Source organism: Capsicum annuum, chromosome 6 (genome assembly GCF_002878395.1).
Source record: "Capsicum annuum cultivar UCD-10X-F1 chromosome 6, UCD10Xv1.1, whole genome shotgun sequence".
Classification (NCBI taxonomy): Eukaryota; Viridiplantae; Streptophyta; class Magnoliopsida; order Solanales; family Solanaceae; genus Capsicum; species Capsicum annuum.
In genome coordinates, this window is record NC_061116.1 from 225,463,725 (window position 1) to 225,486,525 (window position 22,801).

The window sequence follows — 22,801 nt, forward strand, 5'->3', positions numbered from 1 at the left end:
TTTGAATAATACGTAACGAAGAAACCATTTAAAAAAAAAAAATACAAATCAAGGCATTGATTAAATTAATTAATAGCCTTAATGATCATTTCCTTTTAAAGTATTGTGGACTTGGTAAACGTTTTTTTTGCCACTAATCATGCAAGTTCTATTCTAATCAAAATCCAAGTCCTGAGTCACCCAGTATTCTTACAGGCTAAAAATATTGAATATACCAAGTGAATATGATGATATAAATCTTGCATATATCTCTTTACAAAGATGCAACCTATTTTATGTCAACCATTACATAGTGATTTCACAGTCTCACTAAATAACAACCTTATTAATATAATAAATTAAATACTAAAACCAATGAAAAGCTATTCAAAAACAACCACAACAAGATAATACAATTGACACCTTTTGATGAAAGTCTTTCAAGTTGTATCTCCATAAACTGAACAAGAACCTTCCAAACTTCCTCATTCAAGAGACGGAGCAAGGCATTCGTCTACCATGTCGACGAGGTTAGGATTTTCCAATGCTGCAGCTACTCGTTCTTTATCATTCAACTGCTTATTTACTGCAAGCACAGAATAATTGATCAGTTGCTGGAGTAGAACAATTGCTGACTACTCTTAAAAAGCTCTCATGTGGTACTGCTTGAAGCTTGTCTGCTTTTCTTTTTCTTTCTCTTTATGTGTGAGAATACTGGGAGACATAAGATTAGGAATGAAGATATCCGGGACAAGATGATGGTGGACAAGATAGGGGAAGCGGGTTTGAGATGGTTTGGGGATGTGAAGAGAAGCACGGATACCCCAGTGAGGAGGTGGGAGAGGTTGGTAGTGGTGGGTGTTCGGAGAGGTAGAGGCACATGAAAGAATTACTGGGAGGAGGTGATTAGACAGGAGATGGTGCATCTTGAACTTACCGAGGACACGACCTTAGGTAGGAGGTTTGGAGGTACCTTTGCAGGGTAGGATATGTGGTTGTATCTGTTAGAGTTGTGACCCGAATTTTGTTGATGAACCTTTATGTTCTTGGGCATAGGACCTATTTGTACGCACGTAATATATAAGTGCGATTTAGTGGGTTATTTTATTATTCAAAAAATTCAACCTTCTCCATATTGTACTCTCTTTCCATTATAGTGAAATCTCCTCTGTCCACGGTTTTTTCCGCAAGGGTTTCCACGTAAATCTGTGTGTTGTTATTGTTTTCTTTTACTTGTGGTTTACTTATTCTGTCCGAATCATAACAAACTGGTATCAAAGCTTGGTTGATTATTTTCTCGGGGATGGCAACCATGAAGTATGATATTCCGCCGTTGGATCGCAACACCAGATTTTCGTTATGGTAGGTTAAGATGCGGGTTGTGCTCGCGCAGATGGATTTGGACGATGCTCTATTAGGGTTTGATAAGATGCCCTTATTGTGGAAGGACGAGGACAAACGATGTAAGGATCGGAAGGGTCTATCTCAGATCCACCTTCATTTATCCAATCAGATTCTACAGGTTTTGAAGGAGATCACTGCCGTTGCGTTGCGGTTGAAACTGGAATCTTTATGCATGACGAAGAGCCTAACAAGTAAGTTCCATCTCAAAAAACGACTTTATTACCATCGTATGTCTGAGGGTGCATCTTTGGAAGATCACTTATCTGTCTTTAAAGAAACCGTCTTTGATTTAGAGACTTTAGAGGTTAAGTATGATGAGGAAGATTTAGGGTTGATTTTGTTGTGTTCGTTGCCTGCATCATACACAACCTTTAGAGATACGATTTTATATAGTCGTGATACCCTGACCATAGATGAAGTCTATGATGCGTTGTTCTCTGAGGAGAAGATGAAGCATCTTGTGAATGGGTCGGAGACTCAAGGAGATGGTCTCATTGTTCGAGGAGAAAGGACTCGTGAGAGGAATTCTAGGGGTGATAACAGGAATAAGTCGAAATCCAAAAACAGAAACAAAACCTGTAATTACTGCAAGAAGAAGGGTCATATCAAATTCGAGTGTTGGAAGCTACAGAATAGAGAGAAAAGATAAGCTCCAAAACCAAAGGGAAACCAACCAGAGAAGTCCGGAAAATCCAGTTTTGTGGAAGATGGCGATAGTGATGAAGAACTTTTGGTAGTTTCTGATGGTAACTCCAAATTCTGTGAGGATTGGATTCTTGATTCAACTTGCACATTTCATATGTGTCGTAATTGGGATTGGTTTACAACATATGAAACAATCTCTAAAGGTGCTGTGTTGATGGGAAATAACACACCTTGTAAGATAGCTGGTATTGGAACAATTAGGATCAAGATGTTTGATAGGATTGTGAGGACACTTGGTGATGTGTGGTATGCCCCAGACCTGAAGAGAAATCTTATTTCCTTGAGTACCCTTGATTCGAACGGTTATAGGTACACTGGTGAAGGTGGAGTCTTGAAGGTTACTAAAGGTGCTCTTGTTGTGATGAAGGGACAGAGAAATTCTGCAAATTTGTATGTCCTGCAAGGCTCTACTGTTACAGGTGATGCAACTGTTTCTACCTCCTCTCTATCAAAAAGTGACGCTGCTAAACTTTGGCATATGCGTCTGGGGCATATGAGTGAAAACGGGATAGCAGAACTAAGCAGGAGAGGACTTTTTGATGGGCAGAGTATTACCAAATTGGAGTTCTGTGAGCACTGCGTATTCGGGAAGCAGAAGAGAGTCAGATTCACTAAAGGTATCCACTCAACTAAGGGAACACTTGATTACATTCATTCTGATCTCTGGGGTCCTGCTAGAGTACCTTATAGAGGAGGCGCTAATTACTTGTTGACTATTATTGATGACTATTTCAGAAAAATTTTGGTGTTCTTTCTGAAGCAAAAGAATGATGTGTTGCCTACTTTCAAAGAGTGGAAGACTATGATTGAAAAGCATACATGGAAGCAGGTAAAACGCCTTCGAACCGATAATGGTTTAGAGTTCAGTTCTAATGAATTTAATGCTTTGTGCAAGTCAGAAGGAATTGTGAGGCATTTGACAGTTCGTCATACTCCGCAGCAAAATGGTGTGGCTGCACGAATGAATAGGACTATAATCGAGAAGGTGCGTTGTATGCTCTCTAATGCTGGTTTACCCAAGTCTTTTTGGGCCGAAGCTGCTTTCACGACTTGTCTTCTTATTAACCGTTCTGCTTTAGTCGCGATTGATCAAAAGACTCTTGGAGGTATGGTCTGGTACTCCTGCTAGTTATTCTGATTTGAGGATATTTGGATGTCCTGCGTACGCTCATGTTGATAATGGAAAGTTGGAACCTAAATCTGTCAAGTGTTTATTTATGGGTTATAAGCCTGGTGTTAAAGGTTATAAGCTTTGGTGTCCAGAAAGCAGAAAGGTTATAATTAGCAGAGATGTTGTGTTTGATGAAACTGCCATATGCTTCGGGCTCCCTCCGAATCTAGTGCTTCGCCTCCAAATGAGCTTAGTGACATGAATTAGCAATAGTCAAGCACCTACATTGAATTGCAAATTGGAGCAGAGACTACACCAAGTGCCTACTTCTCAGTCTAGCCTGGAGATACAGAGTGGTACTACTTCTTCATCACCAGTGACGCCACAATATTCTATTGCTAAAGACAGGCCTAGAAGAGATATTAGACCTCCTCAGAAGTATGTTGAAACTGATTTGGTTGCTTATGTATTGAATATAGCAGAAGGTATTGATTCCAGTGAAGAACCTTCTTCTTACTCAGAGGCAGATGATTATGACCGATGGATGATTGCTATGCAGGAGGAGATGGAATCACTTCATAAGAATGGCACATGGGATTTGGTGAGATTGCCTAAAGATAAGAAAGTTGTTCGTTGCAAGTGGGTATTTAAAAAGAAAGAAGGAACATCAGGAGTTGAAGATGCTAGGTACAAAGCAAGACTAGTTGCTAAAGGATACAGTCAGGTTCCAGGTGTTGACTTCACAGATGTGTTTTCTCCAGTTGTAAAGCATAGTTTGATTCGAGCCTTGCTTGGTATTGTGGCCATGCATGATCTTGAGCTTGAGCAGTTAGATGTCAAAACTGTATTCTTACATGGAGATCTTGAGGAGGACATCTATATGCAGCAACCAGAGGGTTTTGTAGTCTCAGGAAAGGAGGACTATGTATGCTTATTGAAAGTCTCTTTATGGCTTAAAACAGTCGCCCAGGCAGTGGTATAAGAGGTTTCGACTCTTTTATGACCTCTCATATGTTTCAGAGGAGCAGCTATGATAGTTGTGTCTACTTCAAGGAGGCAAGTGATGGTTCATTCATGTATCTTCTCTTGTATGTTGATTGCAGCAAAGGATATGAGAGAGATAATAAAAGTCAAAGCCCAGCTTAGTAAGGAGTTTGAGATGAAGGATCTAGGAGCAGCAAAGAAGATCCTTGGCATAGAAATTATGCGGGATAGAGAAAAGTGTAAGTTATATTTGAGTCAGAAAAAGTATATTGAGAAAGTGCTTCACAGGTTCAATATGCAAAATGCCAAACCTGTAAGTACTCCATTGGCAGCTCACTTACAACTCTCGGCCACTTTATCTCCAAAAACAGATGATGAGCGTGACTATATGTCTCGAGTTCTATACTCTAGTGCCATCGGGTCTCTTATGTATGCGATGGTGTATTCCCGACCAGATTTATCTTATGTCGTCAGTGCAGTTAGCAGATACATGGCAAATCCTGGCAAAGAACATTGGAAAGTATTTCAGTGGATTTTCAAATACTTGCATGGATCTGCTGATGTTTGTTTGCAGTTTGGGCGAAATAGAGATGGAGTAATTGGGTATGTTGATTCTGATTTTGCAGGAGATTGTGATAAAAGAAGTCCTTGTACTATTAGTTAGAAAGCAACCTTACAGACTACGGTTGCTTTGTCAATTACTGAGGTAGAGTACATGGCTATTACAAAGGTTTTCAAGGAAGCTATTTGGTTGAAGGGTCTGTTTGGTGAACTTAGCAAAGACTTACAGATTACTAAGGTCTTTTGCAATAGTCAGAGTGTTATCTTCCTTACGAAAGATTAGATGTTTCACGAGAGGACAAAGCACATCGATGTTCGATATCATTTTGTGCGTGAAATTATTGCTCGTGGTGATATTGTGGTGAGCAAGATTAATACTCATGATAATCCCACTGATATGATGACCAAGACACTACCAAGTGCCAAGTTCGAGCATTGCTTGGACTTGGTTAGTGATAGTTGTTACGATGTGCCCTTAGGGGCTTTTGTGGAAGAGGTGGAGAGTTTGTCTTGAAATGAATTTGAGTTCTGAATTAGAATTCGTGTCAAGGGGGAGATTGTTAGAGTTGTGACCTGAATTTTATTGATGGACCTTTATGTTCTTGGGCCAAGGACCTATTTGTACGCACGTAATATATAAGTGCGATCTAGTGGGTTATTTTATTATTCAGAAAATTCAGCCTACTCCACATTGTACTCTCTTTCCATTATAGTGAAACTTCCTCTGCCTCTGCCCGTGGTTTATCTCGCAAGGGTTTCCACGTAAATCTGTGTGTTGTTCTTGTTTTCTTTTACTTGTGGTTTGCTTATTCTGTATGAATCATAACAGTATCGATACCTACTCTTACGAATAGTATTAGCCCCATTCTCGTAGTTTCTTGTTCATCGATTGTTGTTATCATCTAAGTTTCCTGTGATTCAATTGACGCACTAGTTCATTGTTGTTATTGTTCTTTCTCTGTATGCTATATACTGATGCTTTCCTTAGTGCTCTATTTCATGGTTACTCCATTCATTTCCTATTCTCTTTTCCAAACTGCTTTGAGATGCTTTATTGCTGATGGTCTAGCGGAAACAAAACCTCTATTTTTACAAAGGGTTAGGTCTGCTTACACTCTTACCCTTCCCAGAACCCACTTGTGGGATTACACCAGGCATGTTGTTGTTGCTCTTACATTAAATAAAAGCATGAACAATATATACAGAAACAAACGCATATCAGTTCTATGCCAATGTGGTATGCTAAGAGCAGCGAATAAATTATGATTCATGAGCTTTGCTCGAAAAAGGAAGACACTTGTGTCAAAGCAAATAGGCTAAGTTGCGCGGACTCTTCACTTTCAATGTAGCACCTGTGTCGGATTCTCCAAAAATACACTACTTTTGGAGAATTTGACACGCACTACGTTGAAATTCTTGAAGAGTCCGAGAAACAATACAAATAGGAATGGACAAATGCTGGCTTGGCTAGGTTCAAATGGGAGAAGCCCAGCTGAGTGACAGCTAAAGAATTGGAGCTTACTGGTTAGTGGTTAGTGGGTAATACTGACTAAACATTGGATGTTGTATGACAGATACAGAGAGAGAGAGAGAGAGAGAGACAAATACCTGAAGCTTCCGTAGCATGAGTCCCAGGTGCTACTCTAATATCCACCTGCAAGACAACAAGGATAAAAAAAGTGCATAATATCCCAACAAAGTAAATGATTTCCAATAGAAGTCATTGAATCTTGTAGTTTAAAAATGCAGCTAGAATGTTGAAACAACATCGAGAGGCGGGTTTCACGTCTGATATAGGTTATCCATATCATACAGGATCACCTCAAAAGTATTTAAAGCACAAAAAGAAGAAAAAAATTTCAAAGTCGAAGGAAACAACTTTGAGGTTAAAGTCATCGACAGTTCTAAGGAAACACAAAGAAAGAGAGTGAGATAGCAGCATGTGACGTAATGCTTGATCCACCTTAACAGGTATGAATGTCTTCTCCAGTACTCGCTGATTTTGGGAATTGCTGACTTCTATAAAATCATAACAGAATATCACCTAAAGCATAATATTCTATCAACTGTAAACAGGGAAAGATGTGTAACACATATAAGTCTGTTATCTAAATAGAACGGTGATAAAGCATACCTTATAACGTGAAGGTAAACACCGCATAAGTTTCACACGCAAGCATAATCCAATAAGGGTCGCCATGCTGCAATGTTCCACAGTAGGCGTGAATGTGACCCTAAATCGAAGAACTTCCTCTTCTTAGACAACACAAAAATGCCAATTACGAGGAATCAAAACAGAAACATATGAAACGGATTTAGTTCTCACCTTATATAGCTTTGCTCGTCATCTACCTCAATGCTATCTTCTGTTAAAACTTTTAGATCTTCCAGAGAATAGGGATGTTCTGGATCTTTTATATCTCTAAGATAGTGTAAGAATGTTAAGGAATGATTAGCTTTTCATAGCTATGAAGTTACCCCCACGAAATCGAACTTCATACAAGAACTTCATACTTGCTTGGTTCCCCTCAAAATGACATGATGACCCAAACGGGCAGAAAAAGATTTAGAAGGAATCCTATCAAAACAAACAATCAAATGGATTGTACTCGCGTTACTCGTTAAAGAGGACACTGACATTTGTGAAGCAAAAGGAGAAGTAATGTAAAAGTTCATCAAGCAGTAAAGTGAAGATTGCAATCATGTGTAAACTGTTGGTTACACTGACCATACTTTAATCGAATAGGAAGTATACAAAGACAATCAATCCCTGATTGAACAATATCACCTCAAATCAGAACTGGAGGCAGCATGACCCTGAAAATTTTCATGACATGTGATCCTATATTATACTATTTTCTACGAATAGCAAACCAATATGCACTTCGATTTGCGATGGAAAAAGACCAAAAGATGAAGAAGTACAAATGTTGAAGGTGCAAACAGTGCATGCCCTCAACACCCTCCTCCTCCTACTCTGCTCCTCTACGCACCCCTCCCCCCTAAAATATCGAAGAAAAGGCAAATAAAGGCAAGAAAACCATATGTCAATGACTTCCAGAAAAATCAAACCAAATAAAGGCAAGAAAACCATACGTCAATGACTTCCAGAAAAATCAAACCAAAGCTAGCTACTGTCACGTCTCTACAGAAAATGGAGCATAGAGACTGACATATAATTTTATCCTCCTACATCTTCTCTATTTCTGTAAAGCAAGATTAGTATTTGGGGGCACATGTTATGTGGAGGGTATAAGTTGAGGCTTTCCTTTATGAACATTTATATAACCAGAGAGAACTGACAAATCCAACTAATTTGGATAAAACATGAAGGGGAAGTTCATTGGAATTTGAAATTTAGGAGGAATCCCTAGATTAGGAGAAAGTGGAATCTAAAAACCTGGCTGATAAGAAGAACAGACAGAGTACCATATGCTTCAGCGGATCTGACGACATGAGGAGAAGGGATGACTTGTTCACGGTTAGTGCAAGAGGAATCGCCCTTATATCTTTCTATTTGTGTCTCTAGGACATCCAAGGAGTGTTTCATTGAGTGGTTGACAACAAGGGAAATTATACTTACAGCGGAGAACCCGAGGAAGAGGAGGATCACCTATATTATGTTGTGCTTATGTGCAGAGTTTGTTTTAAGACACAGAGCATCTACTGCTTCATTTTCCCATGGCTGCTCGTTTGTGGTCAGTAACTCCAAATTGGTTTGGAATAAAACTGACGACGTCTGAAGAACGCGTAGCACAGTTGAGCCTCCAGAACGAAGAAGATAATACTGTGAGGGCATGACATTTGATATGCCTACTTCACTCCAACCTCATTTTTTAGGCTTTAGGCAAAATAATAGGTGAAAAAGAATGATAAAATGATCTTATTATACTAGAAAAGAGAAAGCTAGCAAACATATTGCATGCACCAAGACGCAAAAGTTTTTCTCCATTCATCATTTTCATTGAACGACTCAATGACATGTCCCATCAATAAATATGCGGAAAAAAAATACGACGAAAAGGAGCAAAAGGTTCATTCTCCTACTTCATCTTTCACATTGAACTACAGGGTACAAAATTACATATCAGAAACAACCACAATGAAATTAAATCTACTTTGCAAATTCAAAGTCTCCTCTAGGTATTCTGCAGTGTAATATGTTATCGCCACTCAAAAACTTAGCATGCTAGTAAAGCTCCATACGGAATCTTAATGATTGAGAATAAAACTCTCACAGGTTCTGAAGTGGATGAGTTTTAGCCGAAAAGATATTCCCTTATCATAGAAAGATTAAATTCAAGTCAAACATAATAGATAGTTGATTTCAGCCATCATTAACTCAAGGATGATACTATAAGATTATTCAGAAGGATATCAAAAATTTCTAGCTGGTCGATAATTTCAGCTGCATTTTCATCCACACTTGGAGGAGCAATCCTAGGTTGACGCTCCTTCTTCTCATACACAATGGGGTTGGCATTTATCAATTCAGAAACCATTTTCAAGTCCGGCCTCGGCAAGATTCACCTGTCATTTATGACGCCTATCAAGATCATACAAAAGCCTACTTCTAAGCTAAAGAACTTCCTTAGCAATAAAAATAAATAAACTTACAAACTCCAAAATTGTCTTTCTAAGCCATTACCTAAAATGACTGCTTTCAGAAAAATTAACCTAAATAGCCGTCCGCCCAACTGATTAAACTAAAAATAGCCAGCAGATGTATAATATATGTATAATCTTTGTATACCATCTAGAAAATGTAAAATACTCGTAAATATGCCCAGTTTAAAACATCTCCTTGCATCAAATAAAAGATACAAATCTCCGCAGAAAACACTCGCCAAACAGAATTATTTTATTTTATTTTTTTTCAGTAAACAAGGTATTTACAAGCATCCAGCTGCAAAAATAAAAGTAGAAGAAAATAGGATTCAAGTTATATAGATAAATAAATCACCTAATAAGTGACCTGAATGCCTAATATTTTTTTTTTTTTGCTATTTAGAAAGAAATTGGGGCGGAAAAATGGCAGACGGAAAATCAAACCTTCACCAATAAGGTAAAAAGTTCAGCAAGCTAACCAACTGAGCTACTGCGATTCCCATTATCGTCACATTAAAGTTAAAGATAAAAAATATAACAAATTGAAAAAGAAAACAACAATAAGTATATATTTTATTTATTAAATAGATTATACTTACAAGTTGGATTTTGATTGGGAAGGAGAAACAAAGGACAAGTTGCGATGAAGAGAAATGGTGGAAGAATCGGATGTTGGCGGGGGGAAGAACAACTCCTAAATTTTGGGAACCTTTTACGTCTATTTTTTTTTTTTTTTTGATATAATTATCTTTATTTTTCAACGATCTTCATCCAGATAATTTCTTATTTATTAAATAATCCCTCCATTCCTTTTTAATTATTCAATTTAATTAAGTTTCAAGGTTAAATTATATTAATTTAATTTTAAAAAATTAAATTTAAAAATTACATGAAAAATACTATAAAGTGAACAAGCAATCATCCCTATCATTTATACTTCCGAATTACTAACCACAAGGGTTGGTGTGGTGGTTCAGCACCTCATCCCTTAAGCAAGAAGTTGAGGGTTCAATCCCCACATTTGGTGAATGAAAAAAACTCTGTGGTCAAGTTTCTATCGCTTAATGCGCTAACAGTTTGAGGATTAGTCTCACCCCATTTAACAACAAACTTTAGATGTGTGCATGAATTTCATGTAAATATATGAATTTCAGACATATGCACATAAACTCTAAGCGAAATTGATTGAGTTTCAATCATATGTATCTCAACTTCGACTAAGTAACATTTTATCAAAAATAAAGCTTTATCATGCTTAACATCAAACACATGTTTGAAGTTACATATTGTATATACAAAGTAGAAAATCTAAGGTTGTAAATAGCTTGTATTATCTACCCTTATACGGTCGCTTACTTTACCCACTTCATAGGTTCAATCCCCGCTAGGGGTGACCAGACTTTTTTCTTTAATAAAAATCTATTTTATGGCTGTACAGCTTTATAAAAAATTATATACTATATTACATTCCTTAAAATTATATTTTATTGACTTATTCACATATTTATATTTTCATTTTTTGAATCCGCTGAAAAAATTTTCTGAATCCGCCACTGCTTTTACCGTGCCAATAGAGCTAACAAGACGATCCCAAAATCGTTGAATATTAAAAAAGATTATTTAGGTCTTTTACATACAAATTCACTTCTGAACATATAAAACCCAAGGTATACTACACAAGATCTCTTGCACAATACCAAAATAACCTCTTCTATATTCACAATATAATTTTTTTAAAAAAAGGAAAACTGCAATAGAACACTGATCGACTACTTACAAAGCCATACACCCTAAATGTTTCAAAATTTCAAACAAAACAAAGAACTTTGGGAAAGCAAAATCTAGCACACATGAAATTTTTTCCCAATTATCTGTTGCTGTTGTCATCCATTGAACACTCAGAAGCAGTATCATCCAAAGTTGAGGTTGAGATTGTGTCCATTGTGCTGCTCTCACTATCTGAAGATGTAATTTGGTCCTCTATTGGTTGTTTCAAGTGCCAATACATTATACTTGCTGTGAGTGTAAGCATCATCTTTTGATTTACCTGATTAAACATACACACACCGTTATATTATGACTTTGCAGTATTAACAATAGTCAATAGAGAACACAATGCAAGCTTCAAATGGGTTAATTTCACAAATGGTCACTAATCACTATTACCATGTCTCATTAATTTGTTTCCATATTTGCAAAAGATTGTAGTGACTGTCGTGATACTTAGGCAGATGCAAAATTTAGTTGGTTTCGCGTTACAGAAAATAGTTAAGTGACTTTTGATTGATGCAATAAAATAAAAATTGAGTGGCCCGTGAGATTACGCTGCATGTAATTTGACTTGTTTTAGTACTAGGAGGCAGTAAATTCAATTGCCTGAAAGTAAAAGGCACGACAGGTACTTAAGACTCCTCAAAGATAGAATGCATCAATCATCCATTCACGTCGAGTGGGAATTAGGGAATGCAAGTGACAAATACATAGCTAAACAACTGAATAGTTACCTCAATCAGATCTTCGGGTAACAAAAATATTGAACATCCAAGTTTCCTTGCAATACTGATAATGTAGGTTGCGTTCATCTTCTTCTGCTCCTCTGCATCAACCAAAATTTGGCATTACTAAGAAGTCTAATGTACTGACAACCATGACTGAATAGAGAAACACAACATAAGTAACTCTAAAATGTACTATTGTCTATTGACAATACAAGGTTAATAATGTGGATGTGGACTTCTATTAGCTCTATCTTATTCAGACAAGGAGGAGGAAAAGTTTCGCTTTGGACAGCTCGAATTGAACCTCCTTATTTGGTGAGCAAACATACTAAGTTACTTTTAACTACATTGAATGATCTCAACTGGTAAGGACTATATCCCAGGTTATGGATGCCTCTGTTCCTCTTTCTCAATTTGACAGCCATTTCTTGAGAATGTTCGGATGACTGACTAAAATCACTCTTCACTGATGCATGTATCAATCCTCCAGAATATGGATGTCGCTGGGAAAAATCAGAGAAAAGATTTCATAGGCAAAATGCAAATAGAAATTAGTGAAGACATAGCATGCTGGAACTAAGCCCTTTCTTGTAAGACCACGGTACCTCCTTTAATCAAGTATCATCTGACTAAGTGATTCTGAAGTTCCTTATCCATAAGTAAGTTAGACATGCTTCATAGTGCCCCGACTGGGGTTCTCAATAATTAGAGGATGAAAAATCTTAGTACATGTTTACAAAGATCACTGTATTCAATCATTTAATAATTTCCCTTCACATCTCAGTATCCCGTAGGCCATCACACAAATTCCCATCCAATAGTATTTTGATAGATTAACTATTAGAAAAAAGAGAATAATAGCAAGAAAGAACAACTTCTCTTACTGATACTGACAAACAACTAAATTAAATCAGAGCAACTGAAAGAAAGAGCCTATTTGAAGTCTGCATAAGATTACCAGTTTCTCCTTTTGTAACAAGACTCCAGTTAACAGCTCGAGGATGTACAGCACTAAGAAGCTCAAGGAAAAAGATTCCATCTGACAAACTCTTATCCTGTAAATTAAACAGACTCAGTTCACTGTCTCAATATAACGAGAGGTAAGAGGCAAATGCTAGCCCAACTTGTGGGGCATTACTCAACTAGCAGCGCCTCATCCAACAACTATACAGAATATTTTATCGGACTCAGAGGAAAAAGAAGATGCACAAGAAGCATCCAATTTTATCAAAAACAGTTGTCCAATTGAAAACCAGAGACTGTATAGAAGTTACAACTTTCTTTGCAGAGCATATCAGGTAATTTTCTGCCAGAAAAAAAAATTGATTGTATCGTTTAGTCGTCCCACTGAAAGTTGGATAGTTGGGGCCTTTAGAGGTGTATTTATTGTATGAATGCATGTTTTAATCAAAATAATCAATTGAAGGCCTACTCAACTCTATTGTTCTGAATCTGAAAATGACTGATCTTTAGAAATTATACCTTAAAACTAGCCATGCGACTCTTGCTTCCTGAATTTCTTACTTTACTGTTGGACCACTCTAAGATATCTGCATCAGTGATTTCCTTCCCATTGGAATGAAATCTCAAATTCTTCAAGAGCTGAAGCATGTTACATCGCATTAACTGCCACAAGTAAGCTGAAAAAGGGAACAAAGAATGTTGGTCAAAAGAGTTTGAGTTAAACAACCCCTACCCCTTCCCGCCAAAAAAGCATGTTGATATTACAGATGTGAATATATCTAAAGAGAAAAAGGAAGAAGAACAAAGGACGACAACACTTACCCAGTATTAATTTCTTATTTCCCTGTACAATGTCATTTCCAGCAATATTTACAAGGGAAAACTTCAGTTGCTTCCCGATCTTCACAACTTGGTTGCAGTTTTCTACTTTTCTGAATGGCATCTTAATTGGAGGCTTGGTGGCAATTTTCCAATTAACAATTCCAGGAGACACCTTGTCAAGTGTCTCTAAAAGCAACCATCTGGTAAGACAAACATTCATCAGATTGAAATAAATGCACCTGCCTGCGCACAGACCCACTTTGTATGAATACTTAACACTTTCATGAGATCAGATAGATATATAAATGTCATTGCATGAGCAAAAGTAGATCACAACAGAGTTCAAATTCTTTACTTTAACTTAGTCAGGAAATTTTGTAGTAACACGAATTAAGCCTGCTGCCATGGAGAAAGTTTGCAAGGCTAGGTAATCGAGGTAACACTCACCCATTTCTGAGATCTTCAAAAACATTGTCTATGTAAGATGAATTTCCAAGACTATTGATCCAAAAGCGGAAAGCTCTCTCTTCCCTGGACATTTGAGCTTCATCTGGTGAAATCTCCAGAAAGGATATTTGCTTTGTTTGAGTTGATAGCCCATTCCTACGGATTAGATAATTCTGGTTAATTCAAGATTGAGACAAGTAATCAAATAACTAAATTTTACAGTTAATTATCTGTATATCACTTATTGTAACCATACTTGCTATGTAGTTATAACCTGTCAAACTTGACTTGCTGAATTTGCTAATCATAAAATTGGTTAGTCCATTACAGAAGTGTGGCAAAGGAACAAAATTGCTTATTTAAGTCTCTGCTGAAATTCAGTATGCAAAGAAAGAAACACGGTAAAGCACCAAGACCCGCTGTTTTAAAAGAACAAAGAGATCAAATGCAAATTTACATGGTCCGTAAGTTGCACATGTTCTGTCTATATTGCAAATTGAAGACAATTTAGTACCAAAATCGTGTCCTACAACAACTGAAATTCTTCAAGAACACAACGATTTAACCAGCAAATTCTTCTCATGAATGTGTCATACACAAGAAAACTTAAAACGGAAATAATCAGAAAGTTCATACATAGGACTCAAAGAAACACTAGCTTTTTACCTGTGCTGAAAGATATGTGCCACAAATGCAAGGTTAAGATTCGGAGAGCCTTCCACAATATCTTTTGCTGTTAAGTATCTTTTGCAACCCATCCTATCCGCATGTTCTAAAACCAGCTTTGCTCTTTCTAAATGGTCTTTCACAGTGAGTGTGGTAGGATTAGTGTACTCCGGGGCAAGAATGTTTAAGAGGTGAGCATAAGCTTCTGAATCCTACAAAAGCAAATGGATGACTTAAGAATCAGCATTATATAATCCACCAAATGGAATAAAGAAACCACACGAAAAGGATGAAGAGGAAAGCTCTTCTCTTTATTTCTGGGTAGAAGGACAAGAAAGTCTTCCACCACTCATTCTACAAACATAAATAGCTTTTTTAAGAACTCTCAATTACTAGATGTCTTTAATTATGTGAACTATCTGATCCTTTTTATTGTTTCCATGGAAACTTATTTAGAACTTCTGGCATTGGAGAAAAAAATAAGCACCGCAGCCTCCCTCATTATCTTTAAAAGCCCAAGTAAAATGTGGCAGATACTAAAAATTTGCATAGTCACACCTGACTGATGCAAAGTCCATCTCATTCTTATCTACCTTTATGTCCGATGAGAAGTTTGTCACAATTTTCTCGTATTTAGCTTTTTTCAGTTGAAAATTCATCCATCTAAGCAAGATTTTTTCTGGGGGTAAACTCATCAGCTCCTCTGCATCCTGAGATCACAGATTTGAGATTATTAAGTATATCAACAACAACAACAACCCGGTATATTCCCACATAGTGGGGCGATTATTAAGCATATAACACAATTTTTTCTGCAAGCTGTCACCTAATGAAGCGTTAATGATTGTGTGTCTTTTACCTTGTTATCATCAACTAACTCCAACAACTGAGGTGTTTTCTTCAAGTTGAGGTCCGCCAATAGTTGAATCTGAAACAGCATGAAAGAAAATCATTGTCCTTACAAAATTCTGCTAATGATTTTATGCCCTACGAGCTAAAATGTATGTGGTAATTTTTAATATCTTAATGCTGATTCCTTCATCTTGTAAGGCAATCTATTCGTACTATAGTTACTTCAGTATTTCAAAGTTTTAAAATTCACTAAATGATTTAGTAAGGACACATTTGGATTACCTTAATGATTTGAGATATCACTCCAAGAACCAGATGCCTCTGAAACCGTTGAAAAGGATAAAGTATTAGACAAATACGAAACACTGCAGAAACTGAAGTTACATAAAACATGCAAGCCATAAAACCTCAGACAAAAAAATCACAATGACAAAGGTTAAAACTCGTGAATGTATCTTGGGGATACCAAAAGCATCGAACACTTCTTTGAATAACAATTAGACCATGATATTGCACAGAAGAAGCATAGGGTGGATGACTAAAATCAAAATAATCCAGGCACAGGACCAGGTGAACAAGAGAATGCCATGGTAGCAAGGATAAAGACACATGATTGAATCATATCACTGAACATGCAAAAAGAAATTTGACGTCACCCCACAAACATAAGTTTCAAGGTTACATTTGCACTCAAATAAAAAAAGAAAGGCAATTCAGCTGATAAGCCTGATATTAGATAATGCTACTCAAAGCCAAGGAATGCTGTTGATAGAGCTAGTCAGACAGCGACAGGGTTTAATGGTTAAGATATGCCAGAAACAAAGTTTACGGAAGGGATACACATACCCTTCCTTCAATAAAGTCCTGAGTGCCAATATTCACTAGAGTACATCCAATTGCCTTAGCAGAGTTAAGGCACAAGGTATGATTTTCATTCCTTTCCCATGGATTTAGCATTCTCTTCATGTTTATTGCCCGTTCATCAATTGTTCCAGGTACAGCCACATTGATAAGCTTGCTGCAGCAAAAGAACAATATTTTTAACAGTCTAGCCAAAGAAGTTTTACAGCATACTTGAGGCATATTAATGCACAAAAGTGAAAGATTTGACACTCACCAAATAAGAACTCCATCCTTGGAAACCTCAAAGAGATCATTAGTTAAAGGATCAATAGGAAGGTATTTCTTCAAAAATTCATCATCCGCAAGATAGCTGTTAATGTGTGCAACATATGATGCCTTCTCAGATTCACTAATAGTGTGGAGCAATGTAGAAGTTGCTGACTTGACAAAAGCTGATGAACTCTTTGCAGTATTTCCCGTTCTTGCAGCAGCATGTGCTTGGATTTTCAAATAAACCTGTCATGAGCTCAACAATTCTTGTGTTCTTAGACAAATCAAACCAACAAATTCTTGGCGAGTACGTTCCAAAAAGTTTTTACATAGAATAGAACTACGAAACCAAATGCTTGTAGGATACTACGAATACATTTGTAGGCAAAGTTGCAAGGTAAGAAGGAGTATACTTGTAGGAGATTTAAAGGTACTCTTTAATCTAGTTATTCACTTCTTTTTTCATCTTCCTCTTTATCCTTTTCCATAGACACACAAAATCATTTGGAACTAATGAATGTGCAAAGAAAAGTATAAGAAACGTCAAAAAAAAAAACTTAAATGACAAAATATCTAGCCAATATTATCAAAGTATTTATTCTCAATTTCTTTATCCTTTTCCATTGTCCTTTGTTTTGATAGTTGGGAAGTGAAAGAAGCTCTTTCTGGAGGTATAATAGAAGGTTTGATAAACAAGGTAATTCCAAATAAGAAAAATTTTAAATCAAGTTCATGTTTGAATTCAACTTTCTAGCAGTTCCAGACCATCTCTATAGCTTCTGAAGAGGAAAAAGGATCTAGTATCTTCTTCAAATTTGAGAATGCAGAGTATCAGACTAACAACATTTTACTAAATGCCATCATGTGTTACCTGAAGAAATAGCTCAAAATCAACATCTTCCTCCAAGTTTTTATAGGAATCTCTCAGAAATGACTCTCTTTCTTGCTCTGTAAGATTCTCCCCACCGTGTTTAATTCTCTCCATTTTGGAAGCCAAGTCAGCCAGCGTCAGACCTCCATTTTCTCTCTTCATAGCATTGAACTGCAAATTACAAAAATCTGCTTAGCAATCAATACATTAAATCAATCAAATACGCATTGATCCGAATTTTGTTGAAATCCCTTTGTAAATCCTCAAAACATTTCATTCTGCTTAATGAAACTCAAATGCTAGAGTTATTAGTCAATACACTAAATCAATCAACTACCTTTTCAATTCAAACTTTGCTTAAATCCCTATGTAAATCCACAGTAATTTCATTCCGCTTATTGAAACTCACATACTAGAGTTAATAATCAAATAACTCAATCAACTACGTTTTCAATCCAAATTTTGTTGAAATCAATATAGAAATCCTCAAAAAAGTCATTCCGCTTAGCTGAGCTCACATACTAGAGTCACTAATCAACACATAAATCAGTCAACTCCACATCCATCCAATTTTTTTTAATCGCTACATAAATACTCAAAAGACTCATTCCGCTTAGCGAAACTCACACACCAGAGTTATTAACTAATACATTAAGTCAATCAACTAAGCATCCATCCAAATTTTGTTGAAATCACTATAAATCCTCAAAAAGATTTACCGCTTAACAAAATTCACATACTAGAGTTATGAATCAATTCATTAAATCAATCAACTAAGCATCTATCCCATTCTTTTTGAAATCTCTATATAAATCCTCAAAAAATTCATTCAGCTTAGCTAAGCTCACATAACTAGAGTTGCTAATCAATACATTAAATCATCTATCCAAATTTTATTTGAAATCACTATGTTAATCTTAAAAAAAAAAACATTCCGCTTAGTGAAACTCACATACTAGAGTTACTTATCAACACATTAAATCAAAGGATTTCTCCATTCCAATGGTTAAACACTGAGCAGCCTCATCCACTGCATCACATCCTTAGTTATCAACTACACATCGATCCAATTTTTGCTAAAATCACTATACAAAATCCTCAAAAAATTCATTCCGTTGCTAATCAATACATTCAATCATCTATCCAAATTTTGTTTGAAATCTCCATGTTAATCCTCAAAAAATCCATTCCGCTTAGTGAAACTCACACTCTAGAGTTACTTATCAATACATCAAATCAAAGGATTTCTCCATTCCCTATGGTTAAACACAGAATAGCCTCCTCCACTGCACCACATCCTTTCATATCAACTATGCATCGATCCAATTTTTGCTAAAATCGCTACACGAAAACCTCAAAAAAAATCATTCCGCTTAGCAAAACTCACATCAACAACACTTGTTAATCAAACAACCGAGAACCGAAAAAAAAAAAAAAAAAAAACTTACGTGAGATTTCAACCGCCGAAGCTCAACCTGAGTAAACTGACTCTGAAGCCATGGATCAGATACAAATACACCTACATATCCAGCCATTTTTTTTTTGCTCTTCTCTTAATCAAAAAAACTCCGATAGACTCAGTTACCGGATATTTGTTACCGGCTCCGATAGCGAGAAAGAGAAAATGAGAATTGCGTGAAGTTTTTCTCTCACTAAGCAAGAGAGAGTGAGAGAAGCATGTGATTTGTGAGAAGGAAAATGGGAGAGGCTTAATAGTACAGTGTAGGAATGGGGACAGTGAAGAGCTGTCAGTATTTCAAAAGTTGTTCTAACCAAAAATTCAAATTATGACGGTACTGTCCCTTTTTAACCGTTGCCCTTATTTTAACATTTATTAATTTATCAATTACAGTAATTGACATAATTAAGCTTTCACTTAAATTAAATTAACACTGTTTATAGAGTACTACTCAGTAATGATACATAGCACAGGTGTGGCTGTTATTAAAGTTTGTTTTGACCAAATTTAAGAAAAATGCAATTTCCAGTTACAACTTTATTAGGCCATGAAAATAACATCATGGATTAAAATTTCAAATTCTATTAGGCCATAGGAGTTGTGTTTGACCATGAATATAAATTAAAATTGTTTTTGAAATTTTGTGAGAGAAGTATGAGTGAAAAAAGTGAAAACAAGTTTTACTTGTTTTCACTTTTCCAAATAATTTTCTGGAATTGGAGTTGAAAAATTCATGATCAAACGGAGCGTATTTTTACTTTTTTCACTAAAGTGAAATAATTTTCTGGAAAAAAAAAAACCTCTATGGCCAAACGGCTACTAAGTTTCAACTTCAAAATTTACGATGAGACGAAACTTAATTGGAGCTCTTGGGTTTTAGTTTTAGTTTCAAGTATAGGGTCATCTAAGTGAAACTTTTTACTTCCTTTCTCTATTTTTATTTATCCACTTTTTAATTGACAGGAATTAAAAAGCCCTAAATGATAGCACTAATTTTATTATATTTACCTTTTGAATATAATAAATTGAATGATTTAAGAAATACATTAAATAAATAAATTATCCATTGATTTTATAAACTGGATAAATATTATCAGACATCTCAAAATAAAAAAATGGACAAATAAAGATGTACGGAAAAAAGTAATGCGAATTCGAACTAATAAAACCATGTGTCCTTTAAAAATTTTGAGAAGCATGAATCTCAGTCTCACACCACGTCAACACATACAAATGAAGAATGATCATGTAGCTTGGGTTAATTCTTGCACAAGAATCTTGTTACGTTTCGTTCTAAGAGAGTTAAATCTGACTAATCTTTAAAGCTAAGTTGAATTAGATTAATTTAATATTCAAAATTAAACTTTAAATATTTGAAAATTATAGAAAAAATACCATAAATTGCAATCAGAAAAAAAAAACATCTTACAATGTTGGTCAGGTGCCTACAGTTTGACGTTCGAAAAGCAAAAACCTGATAAGTAAAAATGATCGGAAGGAGCAATAAATTTATTATGCTTCAAACCAAACAACCCCTCAAAACTTTTGCTCCATTGACAGGGGACACTATTTTCACTTAATTCCTTTTCACCTTGCTTCACTTTGATAGTTAGATATGCCTTGCTTGCTGTGAATATCAAGGTTTGTAATGTACTATGATCAAACCAATGGTGGACCTACGTACCTACTTGACATTTTCTTCATGGTTACATCTCTTTGTAATGAACTATTAGAATTTTGGACTCTGTCATACTGATTATATAGGCCATAGCCAGCTATTTCCTAAGAGTACCATCTCTAATTTATTAGAAATGAGATTAAGATTAGAGGTGAAAGATTTGGCAGTGGCGCATATTGTGGTTGTTTCGGTACTTATGTCAGTCTTGCACCTCTATAATGCTTGAGTTGCAGCATCAAGATTTGAGTCAAATTGAACAAGGGCAGTCACGCTCTTCTTATGCTTTTTTTTTTTCACCGAACCCCGACCATTTCTTCCAAACAATTTCAATATATATAATGCAAAATGATTCCACATATCGAGATTGGAATCAGTGGTGAAGCTACCTTTGCTCGACAGGTTCATCCAAACTCCCTTCGACGAAAAATTATGGAGTACTATTTTTATATGATTAAAAATATTTTTATGTATATATAGTAGATGTTAAACCCCTTTCGATTAATTTTTATATTTACTTCTCAACCTCTCAATAAAAATTCTAGCTCCGCCACCGAGCGAAATGACATGGGGTGTTTTCAGGTATTACCGGAAGCCTTGTCGTGTTATTAAAGTGCAAGCAAATCCTTGTATTTCAAACTTTATGGTATGGATTAATTTGTCGTGATTTTTGAAAAGGATTAGTTCACTTTTCAAATTGTGAGGTCCACAAACAGATGTATTGCTTTGTTTATTATTATTTTTTGAAATAAGTAAACATAACGGATCTTTGTGAAACTTTCACCCTACGTGAAAATTGAGATCAAGCAATGATCAAATAGAATGGTCAAAATTCGAACAATAGAGATTTACAAAAAGAGTCTTGGATTTATGTCTACATAGATCGCTGTTGGACTAAACCGAGCTTAAATAGAGTGACATAAGTGTATGTGTGTTAGAATACTGAAGTTTTAATGATTGACATGTGAATGAAACATGTTGTGCAAGCTGGTCATACAAGTGTAGAAAGAATAGTCATAGGTAAGGCTACTGATAAGATAATATTGTGAAAAACATGAATGGATAAGCAAGAACATCAGACATGCTTGCAACACTTATCACATAAGCAAAGTGGATGAAAAGGAGAAGATAAATGCAATATCTAGAAGTTGAGTTGATCAAGGAGTTCTGCAAGACTAGAGAGAAACGGAAGAAACAAAGAGTGAAACTACTTGTGAGTCCTATTGAAGATAGAAGAGTACATCAACTAAAGGACTCAATCAGGAGTTGGCTTAAATACAACAAACGACATTGAAGTGTTTTACTCATGCACTAAGAAGATAGTCAACAATCGGCAAAACAGTTCACTGACTTGAAGGAGAACCTGGTGCCATACTTAGCAAGTCGTAGACTTTGTAATAGGTAGGTTCTTTGAGTTGTAATGAGTTTTTCGTTCTGGTCTCAGTGAAGTATAAACTGAGTTAGGAGTTGTGTCTTCAAGTTAGGGAACTCGAAGACTTGGGAACACTTATCTTGGAAAGATTTGTGTTTTTGTAGAAATAGGAGTTAGAAGTTTTAATTCCTAGTTTACAAGAAGTCTTGTAATTTGTTAATTGTTGAGGCTCAAGAGAAATAGTGAAGTTGGCATTAAATCTTGTAGAGGTACAGGTCGTGATTTTTTACACCTTTCTTGAGCTGGGTGTTTTTCACGTAAAAATACTGTGTTCAGCTTTTACTTCTGTGAACTACGTTAACTTACTTGTTCCACAGATAGGCAACTAGTAGAGTATAATATTAAAATCAATAGGACACGCACTCTAACAAGTGGTATCAGAGAGAGGTTGTCTTAAATAAGGCTAGCACCTAAGAAAAGATCACAATGATGAATTCCGCACCTCCTACTGGTCACAGTGAAGGTCAGTCAACTACTAGACCTCCACTTTTTGATGGTTCTACTTTATCTGGTGGAAAGCCAGGATGGAGATGTTCATTCAAGGTGAAGACTATGAATTATGGGATAGGATTACTGATGGTCCTACAATTCCAATGAATTTGGTTGATGGTGAACCAGTCAAGAAAGTAAGGAGTGAATTTATTGCTGATG

At 36.0% G+C, this 22,801-nt stretch overlaps 2 protein-coding genes across 4 annotated transcripts; both read right to left on the reverse strand.

Annotated features, from left to right (window-relative positions):
• Positions 1-205: 205 nt before the first annotated feature.
• Positions 206-10,121, reverse strand: LOC107875364 (protein AE7). Of its 3 annotated transcripts, XM_016722062.2 has the most exons (6): positions 9,952-10,118; positions 9,123-9,274; positions 7,071-7,176; positions 6,879-6,978; positions 6,353-6,398; positions 206-565 (listed from the first exon to the last, which is right to left on the reverse strand). In XM_016722062.2, the coding sequence occupies exons 2-6, from the start codon at positions 9,244-9,246 to the stop codon at positions 465-467; spliced, it is 477 nt and encodes a 158-aa protein (XP_016577548.1). In that variant the 5' UTR covers positions 9,247-9,274; positions 9,952-10,118; the 3' UTR covers positions 206-464. The 3 variants fall into 3 exon arrangements, with proteins under 3 accessions (XP_016577548.1, XP_047270160.1, XP_016577547.1); XM_047414204.1 differs by lacking the exons at positions 206-565; positions 6,353-6,398; positions 9,952-10,118 and adding exons at positions 6,422-6,763; positions 9,393-9,684; XM_016722061.2 differs by lacking the exons at positions 206-565; positions 6,353-6,398 and adding an exon at positions 6,441-6,763 and having other exon boundaries at positions 9,952-10,121.
• An 816-nt stretch (positions 10,122-10,937) lies between these two features.
• On the reverse strand, positions 10,938-19,316 carry LOC107875363 (fimbrin-2). Its single transcript, XM_016722060.2, has 14 exons — positions 19,033-19,316; positions 17,585-17,755; positions 16,718-16,959; positions 16,447-16,618; positions 15,883-15,921; positions 15,608-15,676; positions 15,342-15,458; positions 14,749-14,960; positions 14,083-14,238; positions 13,636-13,835; positions 13,333-13,490; positions 12,809-12,905; positions 11,857-11,948; positions 10,938-11,399 (listed from the first exon to the last, which is right to left on the reverse strand). The coding sequence occupies exons 1-14, from the start codon at positions 19,117-19,119 to the stop codon at positions 11,220-11,222; spliced, it is 1,992 nt and encodes a 663-aa protein (XP_016577546.2). The 5' UTR covers positions 19,120-19,316; the 3' UTR covers positions 10,938-11,219.
• Positions 19,317-22,801: the final 3,485 nt, after the last annotated feature.

What these genes read in the sequence shown, in the direction of transcription:
- LOC107875363 (XM_016722060.2), bottom strand. Translation starts at nt 19,119, where the DNA reads ATGGCTGGATATGTAGGTGTATTTGTATCTGATCCATGGCTTCAGAGT. An exon ending in ACTTCTCATCGGACATAAAG is followed by an intron (nt 14,961 to 15,341) that starts GTAGATAAGAAT and finishes TTGCTTTTGTAG; the next exon opens with GATTCAGAAGCTTATGCTCA. An exon ending in GTCGCATGGCTAGTTTTAAG is followed by an intron (nt 12,906 to 13,332) that starts GTATAATTTCTA and finishes TTTAATTTACAG; the next exon opens with GATAAGAGTTTGTCAGATGG.
- LOC107875364 (XM_047414204.1), bottom strand. Translation starts at nt 9,246, where the DNA reads ATGGTTTCTGAATTGATAAATGCCAACCCCATTGTGTATGAGAAGAAG. An exon ending in GACGAGCAAAGCTATATAAG is followed by an intron (nt 6,979 to 7,070) that starts GTGAGAACTAAA and finishes TCTTCGATTTAG; the next exon opens with GGTCACATTCACGCCTACTG. An exon ending in GTTTACCTTCACGTTATAAG is followed by an intron (nt 6,764 to 6,878) that starts GTATGCTTTATC and finishes ATGATTTTATAG; the next exon opens with AAGTCAGCAATTCCCAAAAT.